This window comes from Protopterus annectens, chromosome 10.part0, assembly GCF_019279795.1.
Source record: "Protopterus annectens isolate FY-2018-M chromosome 10.part0, PAN1.0, whole genome shotgun sequence".
In the NCBI taxonomy this organism is placed as follows: domain Eukaryota; kingdom Metazoa; phylum Chordata; order Ceratodontiformes; family Protopteridae; genus Protopterus; species Protopterus annectens.
Window position 1 is genome coordinate 1679121908 of NC_056744.1, and position 22507 is coordinate 1679144414.

At 39.2% G+C, this 22507-nt stretch overlaps 1 protein-coding gene across 2 annotated transcripts in view; it reads right to left on the reverse strand.

Annotated features, from left to right (window-relative positions):
• Window positions 1-1054: 1054 nt before the first annotated feature.
• LOC122813890 (zinc finger protein 85-like) overlaps window positions 1055-22507 on the reverse strand; it is a 118314-nt gene continuing 96861 nt past the window's right edge. For both annotated transcript variants that reach the window (XM_044086432.1, XM_044086433.1), the window contains 2 exons: window positions 15812-15934; window positions 1055-3905 (listed from right to left, as the gene is read on the reverse strand). In XM_044086432.1, the coding sequence (XP_043942367.1) occupies window positions 2590-3905; window positions 15812-15934 (1439 nt within the window). In that variant the 3' untranslated portion in view covers window positions 1055-2589. The remainder of the gene's footprint in view (window positions 3906-15811; window positions 15935-22507) is intronic.

Below are 22507 nucleotides of genomic sequence, written 5' to 3' on the forward strand. Positions count from 1 at the left end.
TATCCTGTTATTTGGGATACAAGACACTGCAGTCCACTAGATAAAGCTATTTCAATATGTAATTTTACTTTTGTCCTTTTATTCTTCAGTGACAATAACTGTTTTTTTCTTGCTTCTACTAACTGTTGGCATTGGATGATCCCATGTAATCAGTACTTCATCTCCAGTAATGACTTACAGTGCATGTTTATAGCGATTCTCAGCTACCTGAATAGTGTAGTGTTTATACAATCTCTAATGTAACAGTTCTGCCACATTATTGTACCTTTCAGTATACAAATCCTAAGTCTTAAGTACATCACAATCAGCAACAAGATGTGTGACTGTTTCTAGTTCTGTACTGCAGAACCTACATCTGTATGTATTACCCACATTTTCTACAGATTTTGTAAGCCAGCTGTATACATAATCCAATATATTCATCTGTCATAATTAACCTTTAATCTTTAAGTTTAAACTCACCTGTCTTACACCAGTCATACATTAAATTTTGAAGAAATTGTGGCTGTTCCTGCAGTTCTCAATACCATTACAATCCTACAACAGCTGGACATTCCAATTTCCCTTAATTTTCTTCTGGTCTTGATGTACACACACACACACACACACACACACACACACACACACACACACACGCACACACACACACACGCAGACACAAGCAGACACACACAGACACACACAGACACACACACACACACACACACACACACACACAGACACACAGACACACAGACACACACACAGACACACACACACACACACACACACACACACACACACACACACACACACACACACACACACCACCTTTGGCTTCTACCTTGTTTTGTCTACTTGTCCTTTTCTTTCCACATCAAGTTCTGAAGTGATTCTTCTGGTTTGTGCAACAATGTCAACTTAATGAAGGTTCTAAACCATGAAGAAAACAAGTCTGTTTGTTCTGCTGATATATATATGTAATCCCATGACTGCAGAGCAATAAATATAGTCAATTTTGAAGAGGTCCACACGTCCTCCAGACTGTGTAATATATAATCTTGCAATGCACTAGTTTTGTATATACCATTTAATAAACATGAAGCATTTTCTCTCTCACGTTTTAATTTCTCCAAATGTTTACGGTTTCTAATATGACAGGAATGGACCCCATTTCTGAATTAGGCTATGATTAAAGTTCATGAAAAATTGTATTGTTTCAGTCTTTTATGTTTGCCAAGCACCCAAAATTGCCTCCTTTTGCAGATCCTTCATACTTGTAAGTATTAACAGCATATTTATATAAGCCTGAAAATACCATTAGCCATATTTAGCCACGTTGCTCCTACTACCAATGTACTGTGTCTTTATTCCACATTGTACTAGTTTCTGCTTGCATATCCTGATATTCTGTGACTTTGTAAATGCCATTATGTAGGAAACTATAATTTCTAGGTGTAACTATTTCAACGATTAATGTTATTTTTGTTCTTTTTCCTTTGACTACTTCTGTTTTTCTTGCTTCCACTTTACTATTGGTGTAGGATGACAGAGGATTAGGCTATTCACAAAAAGTAAGTAAGATGTCATTTGCTAAGATCAGTTTCCAGAAGTTAAGCTGATTCACAGTCTATTCTGATGAGTAACTTAATGGGTTGAGAACAAGGCAAAACAGCAGTTTTGATGAATTATCACCATGGTATATCCCTCAATGGGTTCTTACACTTGTGATAATACTTTACCCTTATCCATTACTCAACTCTTAAATGTTTTACCACTTTTTTCATAGTAACTGTAATTTAATTTATAAATGCGTGTTTTATCTTACACATCTATAATTATACTACAAGCCAGTAATGTGGAACTCTGCCAAATTCTTTTTATTCTCTAAACAATCCATGCCACACCTGGGTTCCAGACCTTTTTAGCAGACTTTCTTATAACTGTATTTAGCTATCTTTGATTCCATGTGGATACAAGTCCTTTTCAGTGTTTTTTCTTATAACTCTATTTAGGTTGGACTTATCATTGGTCCCATCTGATTTCCTTTTATTACCTTTCTACTCCTGTGCCACGATTAACATTTTATGTAAACAACTGTACCATCTGCATTGGTTTGTGCACATACCTTAAGTTATCAGTTGATAATTCTTAGGATTGCTTACAGGTTCACTTTTAAGAACTAAAGTTTCTCCCATTGTTTTACCAGTCTAGTGTCACTTCAGAAAATGCAGAAAGATAATTTTTCTCAATGTTAAAGCATGCAGCCAAAATGTTAGTACCTTTATCCAGATGGTACATAAAGTACCTGGACCTGATATTTCCAATTAGGAGGGCTTCTTAATTTTGTAACAGTCTCGCCAACACTTACTTAATTTCACTTCCAATCCTCTCTTACAATTTCTTATATTTTTACCTGTTTTATTTATCAATAGACTGTTTGTTGACATTCTTCAGTAATTTAGTAATTTCTTCTTTTTAGGTGGTGTTGCTAGTGTTTTTTTTTTGCCATTTTCACATAAAATGTTTTGGGTGTCAACACTAACCTTCTTTTGTATTGTTATATATTTATCTGCATACATCTATTTTTTTTTTCTTGAGCTGAGATTTTTAATTTGTTGTTAGAAATGGTACAACATATACTTTGATCTGTTTGTCTCGAGTGTGAAGGGTCTGATGCTGTCGAAGATTACCAAGGCGTGTAAAACATTTACTGCATTCAGCACATTTATACGGTTTCTCTCCTGTATGAATGGCAAGATGCTGCCGAAGGTTACTGAAAAATACAAAGCTCTTATTGCATTTAACACATTTATACGGTTTATTACCTGTGTGTGAGTACTGATGGTGCATCAAGTGTCCCTTCTGCGTAAAGCACTTACCACATTCATCACATTTATATGGCTTCTCGCCCGTATGAACAGCACTATGATTTTTAAGACTACTGAGAAATGAGAAACACTTACTGCATTCAGTACATTTATATGGTTTATTTCCTGTGTGGGAGCTCTGGTGGTATTTTAGGTATGACTTTTGTGTGAAACATTTACCACATTCACCACATTCATATGGTTTTTGTCCTGTATGAATTACACGATGGTGGCGAAGATTGCTGGGACACGCAAAGCATTTACTGCATTCAGGACATTTATATGGCTTCTCTTCTGTATGAATAGCGCGATGCTGCTGAAGGCTCCTGAGATGTGTGAAGCACTTACTACATTCAGTACATTTATATGCTTTTTCGCCTGCATGGACAGCAAGATGCTGTTGAAGGTTACGAGGAGATGAGAAGCATTTACCACATTCAATACATTTATATGGTTTCTCGCCTGTGTGAATTACATGGTGACGCCGAAGATTACTGAGAGATGTGAAACACTTATGGCATTCAGTACACTTATGCGGCTTTTCGCCGGTGTGAATTACAAGATGCCGTCGAAGACTGCTGTGATATGTGAAGCACTTACCACATTCAGTACACTTATATGGTTTAGTCTCAATGTGAGTTTTCTGATGGTATGTTAGATGCTTCTTTTGTTTGAAACATTTACTGCATTCAGCACATTTATATGGTTTCTCTCCTGTGTAAGCTCTCCGACTTTTGCCGCTTTCAGTGCTCTTGCAAAAGTTGTGTTCAGAGTGAAGCTGTGGTACAGGATTGATATTAAGCTTACTGTCAGCCTTCACAGGTTCAGCATGCTGTTGCAGCTTCTGTCTTGGGTGATGCAACTGGGGTGCTCGATTGCCACTTTCAGTACTGCTGTTACTTCCTGAATGGAGCTGTGGTACAGGAGCAAGGTGAAGCTCATGGGAGTCCTTCACAGACTGAACATGTAGCACATTCTCCATCTGGTGATGTAAGCGAGGTGTCCCAAGTGATGGTTGCTGACTGCAACTTGCACTGCACTCTGTGCTTATGATACCTAAAACATATTACTTATTAGTATTTTATAAAAATAAACAGATATTGCTCTGCTATTAATAACATCATTGCTGAAAACATCTAAGTAGTTCTGACTTATTCTTTGTCAGAATTTGGCTTCAAAGAGTAGCTGTATTTTATCTCAATCCTCTAGATCTTCATATGATCCATCCTTAGACCTTTCAAATTGCAGACACTGAATATTTGGGCAAAGGCTCTTGAAAAGTAGGTATATTCAATCAAAAATCTGGATAGACAAGTTGCATAAAATTTGTATACTAAATAGCATGATTCCTCCTACTTCCAAAAGGATTGTTGGATTCTACTCAGAAACATAAGGTAGATTTGTTAAAAGCAGCAATGTGACATCATGCAAGGAAAATACAAGAAGACATCAAAGGAAAATCTAGAACATTCCTGATTAGCATTTGTGAGCTTCAGCCATTCAATTCACATTACTTATGCTATAAATTATTTTCAGTAATAGGTTAAGTATCCCATCTAACTAATGATCTGTGTGAGTGTGTGTGTGTGAGTGTCTGTGTGTCTGTGTGTGTGTGTGTGTGTGTGTGTGTGTGTGTGTGTGAGTGTGTGTGTGTGTGTGTGTGTGTGTGTGTGTGTGTGTGTGTGTGTGTGTGTGTGTGTGTGTGTGTGTGTGTGTGTGTGTGTGTGTGTGTGTGTGTGTGTGCGTGCGTGCGTGTGTGTGTGTGTGTGTGTGTGTGTGTGTGTGTGTGCGCGTGTGTGTGCGCACACAAGTGTTTGACAGCAGGCTTCCCTTTATAAGGCAGAACAGCATATTATAAAAGTGTTCTTGATTCATTCTTGAACTATCAACTTACAATTCTGCATCTGTAACTCTTGAGACTGACATGGTTGAACACTGCATTTGCTGCTTTACATCCAGCAGTACATCGATGTATGCAGTTGTTTATCCACATGTATCTCTTTTGGTTACAGCAGTGTAAGTGAATCTTTTTGTTAGATTCACTTACATTGCTGTCTATTTGTGGCACTGTAGCCGTTATTTGCAAGTGCGTGCATAGTGGGTTATGGGACTTTTACCCCACTGTTGAAATATCGGAGTTGGTATATTAAAATAGTGCAGGGAGGGGTGTGAGGGAGCTTGCCCCCTGCAAAAAAAAAAAAAAAAAGTACTGATTTTACATTTTCTATGAGTTTCTTTTTTATGTATGGTTCAATGGAGTGTTTTTTCAGTATAATGAAAAGGGGAATTACTAAAAATCACCATTTTATTATAGACCGTATTTATTTCTATATATTTATATCACAATCAGCACTCCAAAATTCAACATATTGAAAAACTCAAAAAACATCAAAACTAAAACCAGTCACAAATTGAAGTATAGTTTCCTTTTGCGATTGGAATACCAAAACCCCAGCATATATTTAGATCATATTTGTCTAAATATTGTCAGTGGTATGGAAAGGGTTTTTGAAAGGTAAGTTGCATGGTGAGGGTTACAGACAGTGGTAGGGTTAGAGTTATCACGCCTCGTGTCCACCTTACTAATAACTGCTAACCCAATCCCTGTCCTTAGCTGCAACTCTGCAACTTACTATTCAAAAACTCTTTCTGTAACACTGCTGCTAGTCTAGACAGCTTGGACACAGACATAAGCAAACACACACTAACGCACACATACACTACACTACAGGTCTATTGTCAGCCATCGAATGGCCTAACCATCAAACGGCTGAACATCGAACAATAAGCGTTGAAAGTTCACTCAGTGAACCTTCATTTTATCGACAGGTAAGTGACTACTCATCCAACACTTCCCTGTCTCACACATGGAAGTGTTTCAAACCCCTTATCTCCACTGTAGTGTGGTCTTGAATTTAGTATATATAGTAAGGGAGATGTGGGGGGCAATGCCCCCCACCTTGATGGGTTTGAAACACTTCTGTGTGTGAGATGGGGAAGTGTTGGACAAGTAGTTACTTACTCTGTCGTTGAAATGAAAGTTCAGTGAGTGAACTTTCGATGCTTATTGTTCAATTTTCAGGTGGGTGATGGCCGAACACAGACTCCTACACTACAGCTATGCCCTCATTTAACACTGCCATAACCTGCCTACACTCACAGAAACACTCATAGCCACTGATGCCGAAACCTTCATTAACTGAAGGTTTCAGCATTATGTTCTCAAATCCACATTTACCTTACCTCACCAACATTTGATGGTCTGTTTATTTGAAATCTTAAAAATTTTGATGAACAGAATGACTATCAGCATTTGTCAGTCATTCACTCTGTCGATCAGCAGCCCATTTATATATCTGTCTCACACACACACACACACACACACACACACACACACACACACACACACACACACACACAACAAGCCATTACATATCTGCGTGTTTGTAGACTGGTTTGACTGTATGAGATGCATTTCGAATTGCCTCCAGTTTACTTTCTTCATGTAACCTTAAGAAGAGCACTGCTCCATAATTAAACTTGTAGCAGATACATTAAAATGTTACTCCATTAACAGAATTTCTTTCAAGTCATAACTTCTGTAAATTAAATATTCAAACAATTTCTAGAATGTATACTTCTTGAGGCAATACAAATGAATGCAATCCCCAGACAAAACCCAGGTACTGCATATCAACTTAAGAAGCTCTGCAATATTATAATAGTTTTGGAATTCTTCAACCAAGTGAACTCAAAATGCTTCTTGATTTCCCCCCATAAATCTCAATACAAAATAAACACATCTATGGTGATAAAACTGTACCACCTAACTAATGTTTTATTTTATTACAGAATTAATTGTTTTGATATGCTAATACAATTAGTCACATGACCCACATAGGTTTCCTGCCTTTTAATAACCCGATTAAATTATTTCCCATGTCCTATCCAGTTTTGATCAGAAAAGATGAAAGCACCTTGGCAACTCCAAGTGCTCCTTCTCTTTATATGTATTCCTTGCCAAAGGACTCATGTGCCCCAAAATGAAGAGCCTGTTTACCAATCAGTGGCTGGTAAGGGAAGCAGGAAATTACGTACCAATTGGAATGTACCTGGCTAGACATCTCCAGCAGCTGGAGAGACCACAAAGGTACCTAACCAAGAGGATTACTGGCCTCAAACAGTTGCCCTATGCAGCACGACTGAAAAAGCGAAGACTGTTCTCTTTTGCATACCGCTTTCTCAGAGGCGATCTCTGTCTAACATACAGAGCGAGCCATGTCCAACCCAGAATTGTTGAACTTGCTCCATCTTAGCAAAACCAAATCTACTCGAGCTACATGCTCTAGGGATATAAACCTCAACACAACAATGAATAGAACATGCTGGAGGGAAAGTGTCCCTTTGCAGAGACTTCCCATACTACGGAACAGGGTCCCGATCTACATAAGACAGAGCCCCTTACTATCACTCTTCAAGAGGAACCTTGATGAGTGGATGGGTAACAGAAAGTTCACACCGGGGATCACACCAACAGCACTACTAGATAGGGACCAAGGGTACTAGCTGCTAGTATAAGGGTCTAGGGAAATACTAAAGGGGAGGTGAATAACGCACAATGTGGCTGGGCTAATATATGCCTTCGGGCAGATAGCCCAGTACCAACCTATGAACCTATGTGACACAGTAGCCGGCAATTTAAAAATGCCCCATTACTTTTTCTAACTGATTAATTAGTGATGGTGCTGTATGTACAGTTTGCATAGATTTGTCCCCCTAAATATTGCAGAGATTCATCATATGCATACTGCAGTGATCAATATCAGTCGACATCCACAGAATGACGATATGAGCAGAGTAGTGACACACTAACGGATGATGATGTACACGGCGTACATAAATATCTACATTCTGTGTGAAATATATGTTTTTATTACACCCACTTTATAAGTGTTTATTGCACAAGTATAAATTTATTTCTGACAACAGACATTAGTAAGATCCTTTTTATGAACTGCTACTTTGAAATTTTATTCTGTTAGAACTCAAGGTTGCCAGTCTGGCATAAAGTTTAACTAGAAAAACAAAAGTCATGACTTAGCTTGGTGATAGATCTGTAAGAAGTGGGATGACCTCAATAACAGGTTGGATCTGTGCTGCAGGCACTAGGGACTGCTCAGTCCCTAGAATGTTCAACAGTGATTTTTCCATCACAACGCTTCCATTATATTGCTAACCAGTTCTTTGTTAAGGTAGCTGCTACAGTAACAGAAGCAATAAGGCATGCTGAAACCAGGAAACATCTGCCACACATTCATAAACTCCCCACAGCTGCCTGGTAAGTAGAGGTATCCTGGTGTATTTAGTCAAGGAGATCCTTCTGAAAGTAAACTATATGGGTGAGACAACTTGGCATCCTCAAGAATAGTACAGAGATTATAAAGAAACACTTCCCAGCTCTATACCTCATCCTAAGTTCCTTACTGATGGATGGATGGGTGGATGGATAGTTTGCAGTGGAAGCCCGGTTTATGGCTGCTGCACTTACAATCAAATCCAGCTTTGGTGTCTGCAATCAAATATTCCAATTTCTGGGTGGAGCAAAGTCTGCCAGATGCCCCCTATAATTTTATCCAGCTTCACTTCCACTGTGTCAGAACTGTCCCACACAGACCTGGGAGCATCCGTAAGGATTTCCACAGGGAAAAGACCATAAAGCAGGTCTGAGGTTTAAGAACTTCATCCTGCAGCTGTCAGGGGTGAAGCACTGTGAGCTATGTGCCAGTCCTTTTCTTCATCATGTGACAGAACTCCATAAATGAGGGCATGATGAAGGAGCCTGGGGAGTTCAGTCTTTCTTCATCTTCTAGACTGATGGTGAGACTTTTACTCAAAGGGGAGGCAAGTCAAGGTGTATAGTTTTATTCCTCCCTACAAACTAAATTTTTAAGTAGAAGCCTTTGTTTTGTTCTCTTATGTGTACTGGCTCTAAAGTCCCTAATGCAGGAAAGCTCTCCAGAATGGGCGTTCAGATGCCTTTGACCTTTTGGCACACAAGGAATCCCTAAAAAGCACACACAAAGACTGATCATCGAATGGAAGTATAATAAGTTGGAAAGAGATAATCAGGACTATAAAAATAATCTCATCTTCCAATGGCAGTGAAAACCTTGTAGAAGCAAGTCCACCTTAAAAAAATGTGTCTGGAAGATCTCGTAGTTCATTTTCATCAATGGAGGCAAGTACTAGCACCAATGGCAGGAATCATTCAAAGAGTTAAACGTGGGGGGGGGGGTGAACAAAACGTGGGGGTGAACAACAAGTGCAGCAGAACAGCATACAGCATGGCAGTCCCCAGCAAGTAAGAAGTAAACGTGGTCAGAGATTGCAGAATAGGAAGAAATAAAACGACTAGTGACTTTAATGTTGGACAACGTAAATACAATGATGTTCAAGTTGTTACAGCTTTGTTAAATGTGGCACATATTTCTGAAAATAACAGGTATGTAATAAATAATATGTATAATGATGGTCAAGAGGGTGAGTCATGGTGATGTTTTGAATGTGATTAATCTTTCAGATTTACAAACTGACAACAGTGTACATTGTTGATGAAGGGGGGTAAAATTTGTACCTACATATTTTCCTAATGTGGCTGACATTATGCTGGAATTAGGGCGTTTTTTTCGTAAATTGTACCTGAAAGCATTTTTTAGTAGATCTCATGCCAATGATGATGCATGCAGTTCTGTTGATGATGAAACACTCCTGAATTTATCATTGCATGAGAATGAACTAGTTGATATTTTTATAGATGAATGCGAATATGAAGATAATGTAGATGATGGCACAGGTGGTTTTTCATTTAGAACTGGTTACGGGAAATTTAAAATTCCTAGGGTCCCATATGTTAATTCCTTTAACCCCCCCCCAGAACATCTTCAGCGATAACAACTTTTGAAAAGGTTTTATGCAAACAAGTACAGAAAGAATATAGGAAGTTTTATGGCAGCTATAAGCCCCATAATTTAGAAAAGAATGAACAGGAGGCTTTAAGGCATTTACGCAGTTTGAATGATAGTTATGCATTTACACAGGCTGATAAGGGGGGTAAACTGGGTGATTATGTCAAGGTCTGGATACAACCAAATGGTGGAGAATTTGTTACAAGAAGATTGTGTTTATGAACGGTTACACACAAATTTTCTGGATGTTTACAATGGCTCTTTGTTAAATTTATTGGAAAAAGGAGAGAGACTATGTTTTTTTTTCCCCAAGATGTCAAGACATTGCATATTAAACAACCCAAAATGGCTAGGTTTTATGCAATTCCTAAGGTACATAAAGATTTATTGAATCCTCCCGGTAGGCCCATAGTGTCAGGGGTGAGGGGGTACCTTCAGAATGTGGGGATATTTTTGGATGCACAGTTAAAGGAACATCTAAATCGTGTCCCCTCGTGTATTAAAAATGGTGAAGAGCTATCTGATGCTATGGGAGGTATGGAATGGAAGAAGGAATACTTCTGGGATTGTGTGGATGTAAAATCTTTATATACCAACATCTTCCATTGGTGGGGTTTAGAAGTTGTAACTAAGTTGTTGGGGGAAGGACCTAGAACTAATTTCTTATTACAGCTTCTAGAATTTGCACTGACTCATAATATTTTCATGTTTGAGGATTCTTATTTTTTTACAAAAAACAGGTATATCAATAAGGGCATCATATGGCCAGTCATATGCTATAATTTTCATGTTTTTTTTTTTGAGCACAGATATATTTATATGAATACATATTTTGTTCAGAATGTGGTAGTTTTCAAATGATATAGTGATGATTTGTTTTTTGTATGCAGAGGGGAAATTAGTCAATTTGAACAGTTCATGTTGGAAGTTAATCAGAATCAGTGTGGTATTACATTTTCTTATACAACTCACAGGGAGAGCATATAATTTTTAGATCTGGAGTTTTTTGTTGGTAAGGACAGCAAGGTCTCTTTTAGACCTTTTTATAAGGACACAGCAGCCAATAACGTCTTAAGTGCAGACAGTATGCATCCAGGACATTTACTAAATTCTCTACCTTTTGGAGAATACAAGCGTATTGGTGGTAATGTTAAAACAACTTTGGATAGAGAGTTTGACTTAGTCGCATCCAAACTAGCCAGCAGAGGTTATACTAAGTACATTTTGAAAAAAAAGCTGAAGACAGGGCCAGAAGTGATATTATTCCTTTGAGATCATCAGGCCATAAAAAAGGTCATGGTTATAAAGGTTTTAAAAATGTTTCTGAGGAAGATATATTTTTTGTTAACAAGTTTTCTCCCTTTTCAGAGACTTTGAAAGCCCTTGTACATAGGTTTTGGCCTATCATCCAACATGATGACGAGGTGGGGAGGTTTTTCACTGGTAGGGTTATATTTTCATATCGCAGATTTTCCAATTTAAAAGAGTTACTCAATGTGAAGGCTATCTGCAAAGTCACTGATAATGTAAGTACAGTGGGCACTTTTAGGTATGGAAGATGTAAGATATGTGACAAGGCTAGGTAAATTTCAGGGAGTTTGATTAATGGGAAAGAATTTAGAGCCTTAGGGTCTTATAATTGCAATAGTAGTGGTGGTGTTTATGCCATTGGATGCAATTGCCAGGCCATTAAATGGTACATTGGACAAACCAGACGGATGGTCAAGAGAAGGATTATGGAACACTTAGGTGATGTTATGAATATGAGGCTTAATAACCCTATAGCCCAGCATTTTCATTCTGCTCATAATGGAAATACTAGTGATCTATTTTTTTTACTGTATGAAATAAGCCATATGTAATACAAGGTGTTGATCATGTGATCACTCTTCTTAGAATGGAGAGTAGATACATTATTAATTATGGAATCTTATGGCCTGATGGTCTTAATATGGAATTGGATTTGTATGTATAAAATAACAGTATTAATTGAAATGTATTTTTTGGTTATAAGCATTATATTTTAAATGTTATTTTATTAATTTTCTATCACATTTTGCTGGGTTTTCGTGAGGTTACCTATATACCTGTATTATTACTAAATATTAGCTAGCAGTAACTTAGAATTAATTGTTTCATTCAGCTGTTTGGTTTTAATGCATTTACATCACCATGACTCATTAATTGGCTAATTGTTTTAGTGATTTGTATTTAACTAAGCAGTATCCTTGTGATTATTCCCTGGAAGGCTTTATGCCGAAGTAGTAAGAAGCACAGTAAAGAGTGGATGGTGACCGTTTTTCGAGTCTTTGTGTGTGTTTTTTGGTTTCTGAGCATTTTTTACTGATTTAGAAGTGGAGTGTTTTCTACACACAAAGAATCCCTGTCATCTTTGCATTTTTTTTTTTTTTTTTTTTTGCAAATTCTGATTTATAACACTTGGAAATAATCTGTAGGATCCACCTGTCCTGTGTGACTGTCTTCCATTTTTGGATGCACCTTGAAAGTCTTCCTGCATGTTTTGGGTTGTGTGGATATGAAGGCAGGGGTGGGAGTTTGGGATGTTGGATGGGGTGAAGAAGGTCCGTATAGTTTTGGTTGCTCCCTGGGAGCTGACACCTATGAGATCTCCCACACATTCCCTTACTTTATTTGTGCCAGTTTTTCTTGAAATGGCTCTTTTTACTCTTCACAGGTTTTCCTTTACCTTGTTTCTGATAGCAAGGACCTGTTTTACAGGGGTAGTTTCTGTTGCACCTTGGCAGGTGGGGGTGGGAGGTAAAAACTGTATAATTTCTTATATAACTTTCCCTTTTCCTCCATTTTCCTAAAAAACTTGCTAGGGCTTCAAAAGAGCAGTTTTTTGTCTAAAGGTACATTGAGAAGGTGTACTGTGAAACCCTCTGAAAGACACTGTAGCCTACGCCAGGCATGTCTCCTGATTTCAAAACCTATACCTGCCACCTTGGATGCAGCATCAGCTTCACTGTCCACAGGGTGTTTTGCCATTTGACTGGAGTCTGGGAGTGAACTGTGCCAATTTTTCCATCAGGCTCCTCACCTAGCTTTTCTCTCATTAGCTGAAAGAGTGCTGTTTGAATCTTGGCCAAGTTAATGACACTGAAGGCCAGGGTGGCAGTTACATAAACCTTCTTCTCAAAGCTGTTTAGCATCCTGCTTTCCTTATCATTGGGGGGGGGGGGGGTTTCCAGAGAACAGAAACCAATTTAGACCCTTTCTCTGAGACCAAACACAACAACTGGATCTGCCAAAGGATTCTTATAAATACATGTATAAGGCTCTTGAACCCTAGAAAATCTGTCTGGTTTCTTGGAAGCAGGGGTCTGAGTGCCTGGTTCCTTGGAGGCTGCAAGGACTGTATCCAAAAGAATCCCCAAAACTCAAAGAATAGCCAAAGATTTAGGAGCATCCAGGCCCAGCACCTCTTTCACACCTCTGATGTGTCCTTTCATTTTACCAAGAGTTTTCCCAAATAAGAGTTCCTGTATGGGAGAAGCAGAGGAAATACAGTGATCTTTGTTAGTATCATATCGTAAGGAAGAAATCTAGTTCTTCAACTTCACTCTCTGCGGATTCAGTTTCTACCTTAGGATGAGAGTATCCCCTCTTCTTTCTCCTAAGGGGACTCGAGACACAGATGGATCTGTGCCTGGCTTCAGGCTTTTTACAGCTTGTAAGAAAACTCCTGCCATGGTGGTCCATTGCTCTGGGTGGGCCAGGGGCTGTGAAAGAGATAAAGACCCACTCACCATCTAGGATCCAAATGTCTGCAAGAGCTTGGTCCTAGTGATCTTTGTTTCACTTTTTTGGTCTTTTTTGATGGGCTCTTTGCTCTGGAAGATTTAGCCTCTACATAGGAGTGCCTAACTTCATGAACCAAAATGTCCTTCCACAAGAAGAAATCCCATTTCCCTTTTGGAAACTAAAAAATGTGCTCCTGCAACTTGCATCTGGTGATGAATGTCTGGGAAGGTCAGTTCCTCTTTGTTAGGCCAATGGGATGTAATAGCCTCCTTTAATCCAATGGCCTTCAAAGGTGCTTCATCAGAGGCCTCACAAAGAACAGAAGTATAATCTGGGGGCTGCAAAAGTACCTTGCTGGAGTCAACAATCTTGAGCCAACCCAAAACACTGGATGCCTGATTCCATCACCCTTTCTGCCTTTTTCCTGAAATGCTGCTTTCTGGGGGGAATGAGGCTTAGGAAAATCCCACATACATCATCGCAGACTGGGTGAATGCCTTGAGCTTCTTCCTGTCTAAACAAAAATGTTGAAGAAAATATTGCCTCCTTCTAAAGGTTTTAGATTTGAATCACTTGAAGTTCCTACAATCCAAAACCTCTTGCTCTAGACTTTTACAAAATACACGATTTTAAAAATCTTTGTAGAGGATTGTCTACCACTGATAATACACACAGTTTGTAGGTCATGACATATGACCAATATCAGAAAACAAGAACTATATTTTAAATACAAAAACTACACCAGAACCTCTAGAAAAGAGAAAAAAGGATGTTCTCCAATGAGATACTTGCACCAGAGCAGGCCAAACCATACCAGGTAATGGAATCCAACACTGTGATGCATTTGATGTAAATTGTGACACGAAAGATCTACTACAGCATATGTAGACAACCATTTTATACTGAAGGCATCTTGATGTCCCAGAGGAAAACATACCACTATGCCTAGAGGGGGAATAGTTCTCAATCTGACGTCAGGCTGGATGTCCAGACATAGTGTGCTGGAAATCCTAGTAGTCAGGACAACTGCACCACTGAACTAAATGAAGAACATTGTAGGTTTATCCATAGCTGGCTTTTTCTGACTTGTTGGGCTTCACCTTGATGATTAGATCACACCAGGTGTGGGTAAACCCCACATTAACCACATCTGAACATGAGTTGTTGCTTAAACAATAGCCTAAATTGGGTGACACATGATCAGCACACATTAAAAAAGTCGGTTCCCTCTTCATGGTCAAATTTCTCCCTTTGTACATTCAACTGAGAGGTTCTATAATTGTCAATATATCAGTTACTGCTGTGATCTCATACTATTGTCAGATGACCAGACTTCCTCCAGTCTAGCAGAACTTAATGGAAATTTTGATTAGTTAGTGATCCCATATATTCTGAAAAGTTCCACAGAAATCATAGATTGTTTAGTCAGTCGACAGCAATATGAACATATATTCAAAACACTCCTGAGTTTTTACCAGATTTTGCCTAGTAGAAAAAGTCTTTTTACCCCCAACCCCTACAGACTACATGTGATGATCAATCAGTACCCCTTCATGGAATGTAGCCTGTTAATCAGGGTCGAGTAAGGGTTGTAACTTTACATTTTTACACAGAATTGAAACCTACTGATTTACTCAAAACATTCCTTTTGGACAGGTGCAATACGGCTTCATTAAATGAATTGCCCAGAATAAAATAATTTAATCGTGCATAACCTAGGAATGAAACTCAAATCTGAAAGATGCAACACACTTACATCCTTTTATACAAAAAAACTCTCTACTATCACGCGTATATATCTACACTATTTTAGCTCTTTTACTTAAATCAGTAGGTGTCAATGCTGTTCAAAAAGGTAAAGTTACAAAAAATTAGTTGACCCTAATTAAAACACCATTCCATGAAGGGGCACTGACTGATCACCACATGTAGTCCATAGGGTAAAAAAGAATTGGGGTTATTACCATAAAAGAGCTATTAAATGTTCCTTGCTTCATGCAAAAGTAGCTGGATCAAGTATTTTCCAGACATCCACCAGCTTCCAAGATCAGCTCAACTGCCAGTATAATAAACCAGCTAATGCTTAAAACAGCTACTTGCATTCACCTAAATTTCCTTACTTCTTTGCATCACAACATTTAATTTTCTAATTAGCTCCTCTGTTTTTTAACATAATATCAATATCAGTAACAAATAAATGCAAACAAGTGACATAAAAAGCAGTACACTTACTCTGTAAGTTATCTTTAATGTTATCCTTGTGTTCTGTGGTATGCTTCCTCTCCAGGTCACCTTTTTGCAGGTCATCATCATCTTTTAATAGTAGTAATAATGTCTCTGGAAGGATTTTGTATCCTGCTCATGGAAATAAAAGGTGTAGTTATATTATTTTAGTTTGTTTTACTGCTTGAGATGTCTAACTCAACAAGGCCATTTTCACTGAAAGACTAAAGACAAAAGCTCTACAAAATGATAGAATAAAAATAAGACACTCTACTCCCATTTATCGTCATACATTTTGAAGACAGTACAGACATACATAATATAACAAAATATTTACCAAAGAAACTCTATAGAGTAAGTAAACACCATCAGTGCTAGCCACTGCAGAAAACAGACTTATCAATACCAAGGGAGTTTAAAAGAATGTTGGGTAAAGCAGAAATATGAAGTTGCAATATGCAGTTATCGGGAAGAAGGCAAAACAGACAGAGAGGGGCAATGCGTTAAAAAATAGGGATCCTGTTTACTGAAACTAAGGGAGAGGAAATGTAATTGAAGGAAGTCAGGACAGACCAGGCAGAAGCTAAGAGGAGGCTAACTTTTGGGAGAAGAAACGATAATACATGTGTATACAAGTGCAGAGGACATTTAGAGACCTTAGTAGCTAAGCATGTGGCTATGTGGGAAGGGGAGTTCACATGGAAATATGGATGAAAAAAAAGGTTGGTGAGGAGGGAATGACAAAACAAAATGGATGGGATGTCATGAACACAACAATTAATGTGGAGATTAAGTGGACAAAAAGAAAAACGATAAATTAGCCAGAACATCTTTAAAAAACATTTCTGTGAATTGGTGCAAAGTTGATAGATGATCTGGCTGTGAGCAGAGTTGGAATCTATTCCAAACTGATAAGTACACTTTTTGCAACTTAATTTGCCCCTTACTGTATTTATATATTTGCTTATTATTTATACAGTAGCTACATTGTTTCTGTCCTTTGTTGTTTCCACTATGTTTTTTTTTCTCAGAGTATCTCAGAAGCTAGTTTCAGGAAGTGGGTTGTTGAGCCAGCCCACATCCTAGCTGTTAGTCATTGCCTGAGGTGTACGGTGTATTTTCTCTGTTGTAATTCCAGTACAGACTGCATTTCTGTGAATTGGTGCAAAGCTGATAGATCTCCTGGCTGTGAGCAGAGTTGGAATCTATTCCAAACTGATAAGTACACTTTTTGCAACTTAATTTGTACTGTACTGTATTTATATATTTGCTTATTATTTATATTGGTGCTGTATTCCCACCCACCCTCCCTGTTGGTATCTTGTTCTTATACTTGGTGACTTTGCAGTTGCCTGACCCTACTGTAAATTTTGTCTGGAACACTCTCCTCAGTCTAGTGTCATTAGCTCATTTTAACTATTACAGAGAGAACATTTGAGAAGGCCAACCCACTTAGTTTGTTAAGCTTGAATTATCTTCTGCTCCTCCTTTCTCCCTTTCCACTTTACTAAAAAAAAAATTTTTAGCACTTTTTAACTGTTCGGAGTTGAATAAAACAATAATTGAATTCAGTTCAGAATACATTTTCAATAAATTGCATTTATTTAAACTGTATTTGCTTTAATACTGCTACACACTGAAGTGTGCTAGCTTGAACTGCACTTGAATTGTTTTTAGTGCTATTTTAGCTGCTTTTCTGTAAAAAAAAAAAAAAAAAAAACTCTAAGCCTGTTTCCTACCTTTCCTGTAACTAGTGCAGTCCAGATCTGTATGTAAGCTTCTGAGGCCCCCAAGACTTTCTGTGTTGGAGGGAAGGCTTCTAGCTTATCAGTGGGAGTGGTAAGCACTAGGTAGCCTATCACAACAGGAGTGGTTTCTGGCCCAGAAATTGTAGTTTATTGGCCATTTGGGCAGTTTTTCCATCTCTCTCAACTTTCTGATTTAAAAGCCGACATTTGCACATGTTTCTTTCCTGTAACTAGTCTAGTCCAGATTCAGATTCTTAGTTTTAGCACTTAAATTTGCTTATTTGTGCTCAGCACTTGTTCAAAACTTGTTGTAAACACTAAATAAGCTACAAATTACGACAGCACTCAACCTTCCTCATTACCTAATGGAAAGCAGTTTTTGTACTTACTTTCCTCACTTGCTTAGAGAAAAACAGCTCTTGTACTCAATTTCTTCACTTAACTAGAGGAAATAGTTTTTTATTCAGGCATGTCCAAGGGTCAGCTCCCAGTGTTCTTCCCTGTCTATCTGATGAATCTGGGCATCTTGGGCCAATGTAGCAATTGCCTAATGTACACAGACAAGCCTCTCCTCCTACCACCCAACACTACAACCTGTGAGAGATGCACTTATCTAGCCAAACTGGGGGTAAAGCTCTATCCAACCGAGACTGAACTTGACAGTCAAGAGGAGAAGGTAAACACTTGCACCACACCACACACATCACATAGTCGCACTAGATCTACACCACTAAAAATCCACACATAGAAACACAAAAACATTTGCAGAAGCTCTCAATAATAATCTGCTCAAGCAACACAGAGCTCCAAAGCAGAAATGCAAGTAACCTCCACCCCCAAACACAACCCAAATGACACATAGCCCACAGACTTAGTGTGCCACTCAACCACAGCCCATAAGGCAAAACAATGTACCAAACACGCCCCACTCACTAGGCTAAACAAGAAGAAGGTTACTGTCAGCTGCCTGTCAGGTGCCAGGATCCGCCACATAACCCACACACTCAGGTCACTCCACAACAAGTACAAATATGACTCTGTCATTGTCCATGTTGGTGTGAATGACTGGAGACGTACCTCCCTGGACTACATGAAAAGAGACATGGAAGAGCTCTCCGATCTTGTAGCCCAGGCAGGTATGACCCTAGCTCTGAGTAGCATTCTGCCATCACCCAGAATTATACCGCAGTACAAGGACAAAATGATTGACTTCAACAATTTAAGCTTCTGGTGTCATTCTAAGGGGAACCAGTATCTGTCTGCCTGGGATGACATGGTCAACAAACCATGATGCTTTGCCAGAGATGTCACCCCTGGGATTCTGGATACTGGCTAAGGTCCTTGCCGCCCCTATAGTGCCTTTTTTAGGCAAGGTTAAATTGACAAATTTAAAACGGTAACAGGAACAGGCAAGCAAAAACTGACGGTAATGCTACTCAATGCTAGAAGTCTAAATCTCAAAATGCACTCACTTGTGGCACTCCTTAAAATGGAGAACATCGATATCTGTGCAGTGACTGCGATTTGGTTCAAGGCTCCAGAGAGTACCCCTGCACTATCAGGCTATAACTCGTACCACACTTTTCGGCCATGTAACCTGGACCAGAACACCCAAGGCGGAGGTGTGTCCATATTCATTAAGTATATCCACACCTCCAGTCTAGTTGCTCAGCATAATGCATCCGAGGTTATGCAAGTGCAACTAACTCTGGGCAAAACTGCAATCCAAATTGTAGCTTGCTACAGATCCCCCACCATGCCCCAGGATTCCCACTCCTCTTTTCTTGATATACTGGAAAATATTAGGGCTCAACCAAACACCCTAATAATGGGTGATTTGAACTACCCCACCATTAACTTGGAAAACTACTCATGTACCAACTCCTTCACTTAACGCTTTCTGGAATTCATAAATTCCAATGCCCTGGATCAACTTATCCACACCCCCACCAGGAACAACAATATCCTAGACCTAGTCATTACCAGCTTGAGTGACCGGTGTTCCACACCTGAAGTCAACTCCTCATTGGTCCGATCCGACCATAAGCTAATCACCCTTGATATCCACATCCCGCCCCCACCCTCCATTAAGGAAACCATGGTCAAAAAGTTCTCCAAAGCCAACTTCATGCTTCTTAAGACAGAAGTGGTGAACTTCATGACACCAATGCAGATAGACAATACAGTTATGACTGCTGAATCTTACACAAATGCACTCTTTAAGCACTTACATAAGTGCATGGATCATGCTATCCCAAACAGAACCAAGACGCTATCCTCCAAAAAAAGGAAATCAATCTGGTGGTCCCCTGTCATAAACAAACTGTACAACAGAAGGAAGAAACTGTTGCAAAAGAGAGTAAAATCCCATGAGTGGAAGAGCTCACTGGTCAGCCCCAGTAAGAAGCTAAGATCCCTTATAAGATCCTCTAAAGCTAGCTATGAAAAAAAATCGCCACTGATTCTAAGGACAACCACAAAGCATTCTACAGCTATGTCAAGAATCTCGATGGCTACACCCAGATCTGCTCTGAGTTACAGCACAACGGCATGAAAATTACAGAACCAACTGATATTGCCAACATTCTGGCAAACAGGTTCAGTGCTAACTTTACCCCCCTCTCACCCCCTAAAGGGCCTATCTCTATACAGGAAGAATGCAGAGTGCCTGTAATCACAACTATGCAGGTAAAAGATGCACTCTCTAAAGCCAAAAACACAGCATCCATGGGACCGGACAACATCCCAAGCTGCATTTTACATGAACTTCAGAACGAACTGGCTCCCCACCTAAGCACCATATTCAATCATAGCTTCACATCAGGCTTTGTGCCCACTGAATGGCACACAGCAACAGTTATCCCACTCCACAAAGAGGGAGCCACCACTGATCCTGAGAACTATCGCTCTATTAGCCTGATGAGCCTGGTCTGCAAGGCCATGGAACATATCATCATGAAACTCATAAACAAAGACATTGGTAACCTCCAAACTCTGGACCCCACCCAGTTCGGGTTTGTGAAAGGCAGATCATGCCTCCTGAAACTGACTGACTTCTTTGAAGCAGTCACCAAAGCCGTAGACAAGGGTAAGGTGGTTCACACAGCCTATCTTGACCTAGCCAAGGCTTTCAACGCCATCTACCATTCTGGAATTATAGCTAAACTTACTAAACTAGGTATAAATCCCTACGTCACAAGATGGGTTGCCAACTGGCTCACTGACAGAACCCACATTGTAAAAGTTGCAGACTCCAAATCTGACTTCAAACAAGTGTACCACAGGGTTCAGTCCTGGGACCTCTCCTGTTTGGTATTTACTTCTCTGAAGTACAGGCTAATACAGAAGACCTCTGGCTAACAAAGTTCGCAGATGACTGTAAACTAGGAGCCATAGTCGAGTCCCCAAATGATGTGGACTTCCTACAGAAGGGCCTCACTGAGACAGATGCCTGGTGTCAGAGCCATGGCCTCAAGCTCAATGCCAAAAAGTGCATTGTCATCCCCTTTGGTAAAAACTCTGTACCCATGAACTACCACATAGGAAACTGTCTACTTAACACCAAATGTGTGATAAGAGACCTTGGGACCCAGGTGGACAGTAGTCTCTCCTTTGATAATCACATTGCCACAGTAGTCAGGAAGACCTTCTACATGGCACATCTCATCACAAAAGGGTTGTCATCCAGAAAAAAAGAAGTCATTGTTCCCCTCTACTCGACACGCATTAGACCTATTATAGAGTGCAACACCCCTTTTGGAATGTACCTCACAAGACATCTGCAGCAGCTGGAAAGGTCACAAAAGTAGCTCACAAAGAGGATTACTGGCCTCAAACAGATGCCCTAAACTGACCGTCTCAAAAAACTCCAGCTTTACTGAGTAGCATATCGCCTACTCCGAGGTGAACTCTGCCTAAGATATAAAGCTATGTCAAACCCAGAGCTGTTGGACATGCTACACCTAAAGAAATCGTAATCCCATCAAGCTACACGCTCTAAGGACCTAAACCTTGTCACCACAATAAACAGGACATGCTGGAGGCATAGATTCCTATCCCAGAGACTTCCCATACTCTGGAACAAGCTACCCATCTATATCAAGCAAAGTTCCTCGTTAGCACTCTTCAAGAAAAATGTTGATGAGTGGATGGGAAAGGAAATACACCCGGAGATCACTTCTGTGTCTCTGCTGGACAGTGGCAAAGGAAAATAACTTTCTTGGGTGGTGTATGCCAGGGAACCTTGTTGGCTAGGCTTACTTGGGCCCTTGGGCCGATAGCCAAGTACATACATATGAACCTATGAACAGTTTGCTCTAAAAAAATCTAAGATCAAGTATGTATGCATTGATAAATGAAAAGTAATCTATATTATAAGGCAATAACATGACTTACATGGAATTCTTACTTTTACCTACACCTAACTACAAGTCTTTCAAATAAGGCAGTTTTCTGTTATTGGAACTTACCTTATTTTCTCTTTAACACAAGCACTCTCTCTAAAACTAATATTGCTGGCAAAGAATTTCAGTGTTTTCAACTCATTTACAATATTTTTATTAGTTTATTTACTTATTTTACTTATTTCAAGAGCATTCAACGTTATCCTTTCCTTTTAATGTAATTGTGGGCAAGAATAAATATCCCATCAAAGTTTACCTGGATGAAACAATTTTTGGTATAGGCAGCTCTGTTACCAAGGAAATGGGGGTAAAGAAAGCAGGTCTATATTACATCATCGAACGCTTAAAAAAGCGAACGATGATTAATTGACCCCATGTAAGCGAAAGCTTACAATGTCGAAACCTCAGAACAGCAATTTTTTTCCAAGGGAAAAAATTCGCTGTTCCAAACAAAAAAAAAAAAAAAAAACTTTAAAACATTACATAAAGTGGGGGGGCTGTGCTCCGCCCACCTACTTAAATATACCAACTCTGAGATTGCACTACAGTGCCAA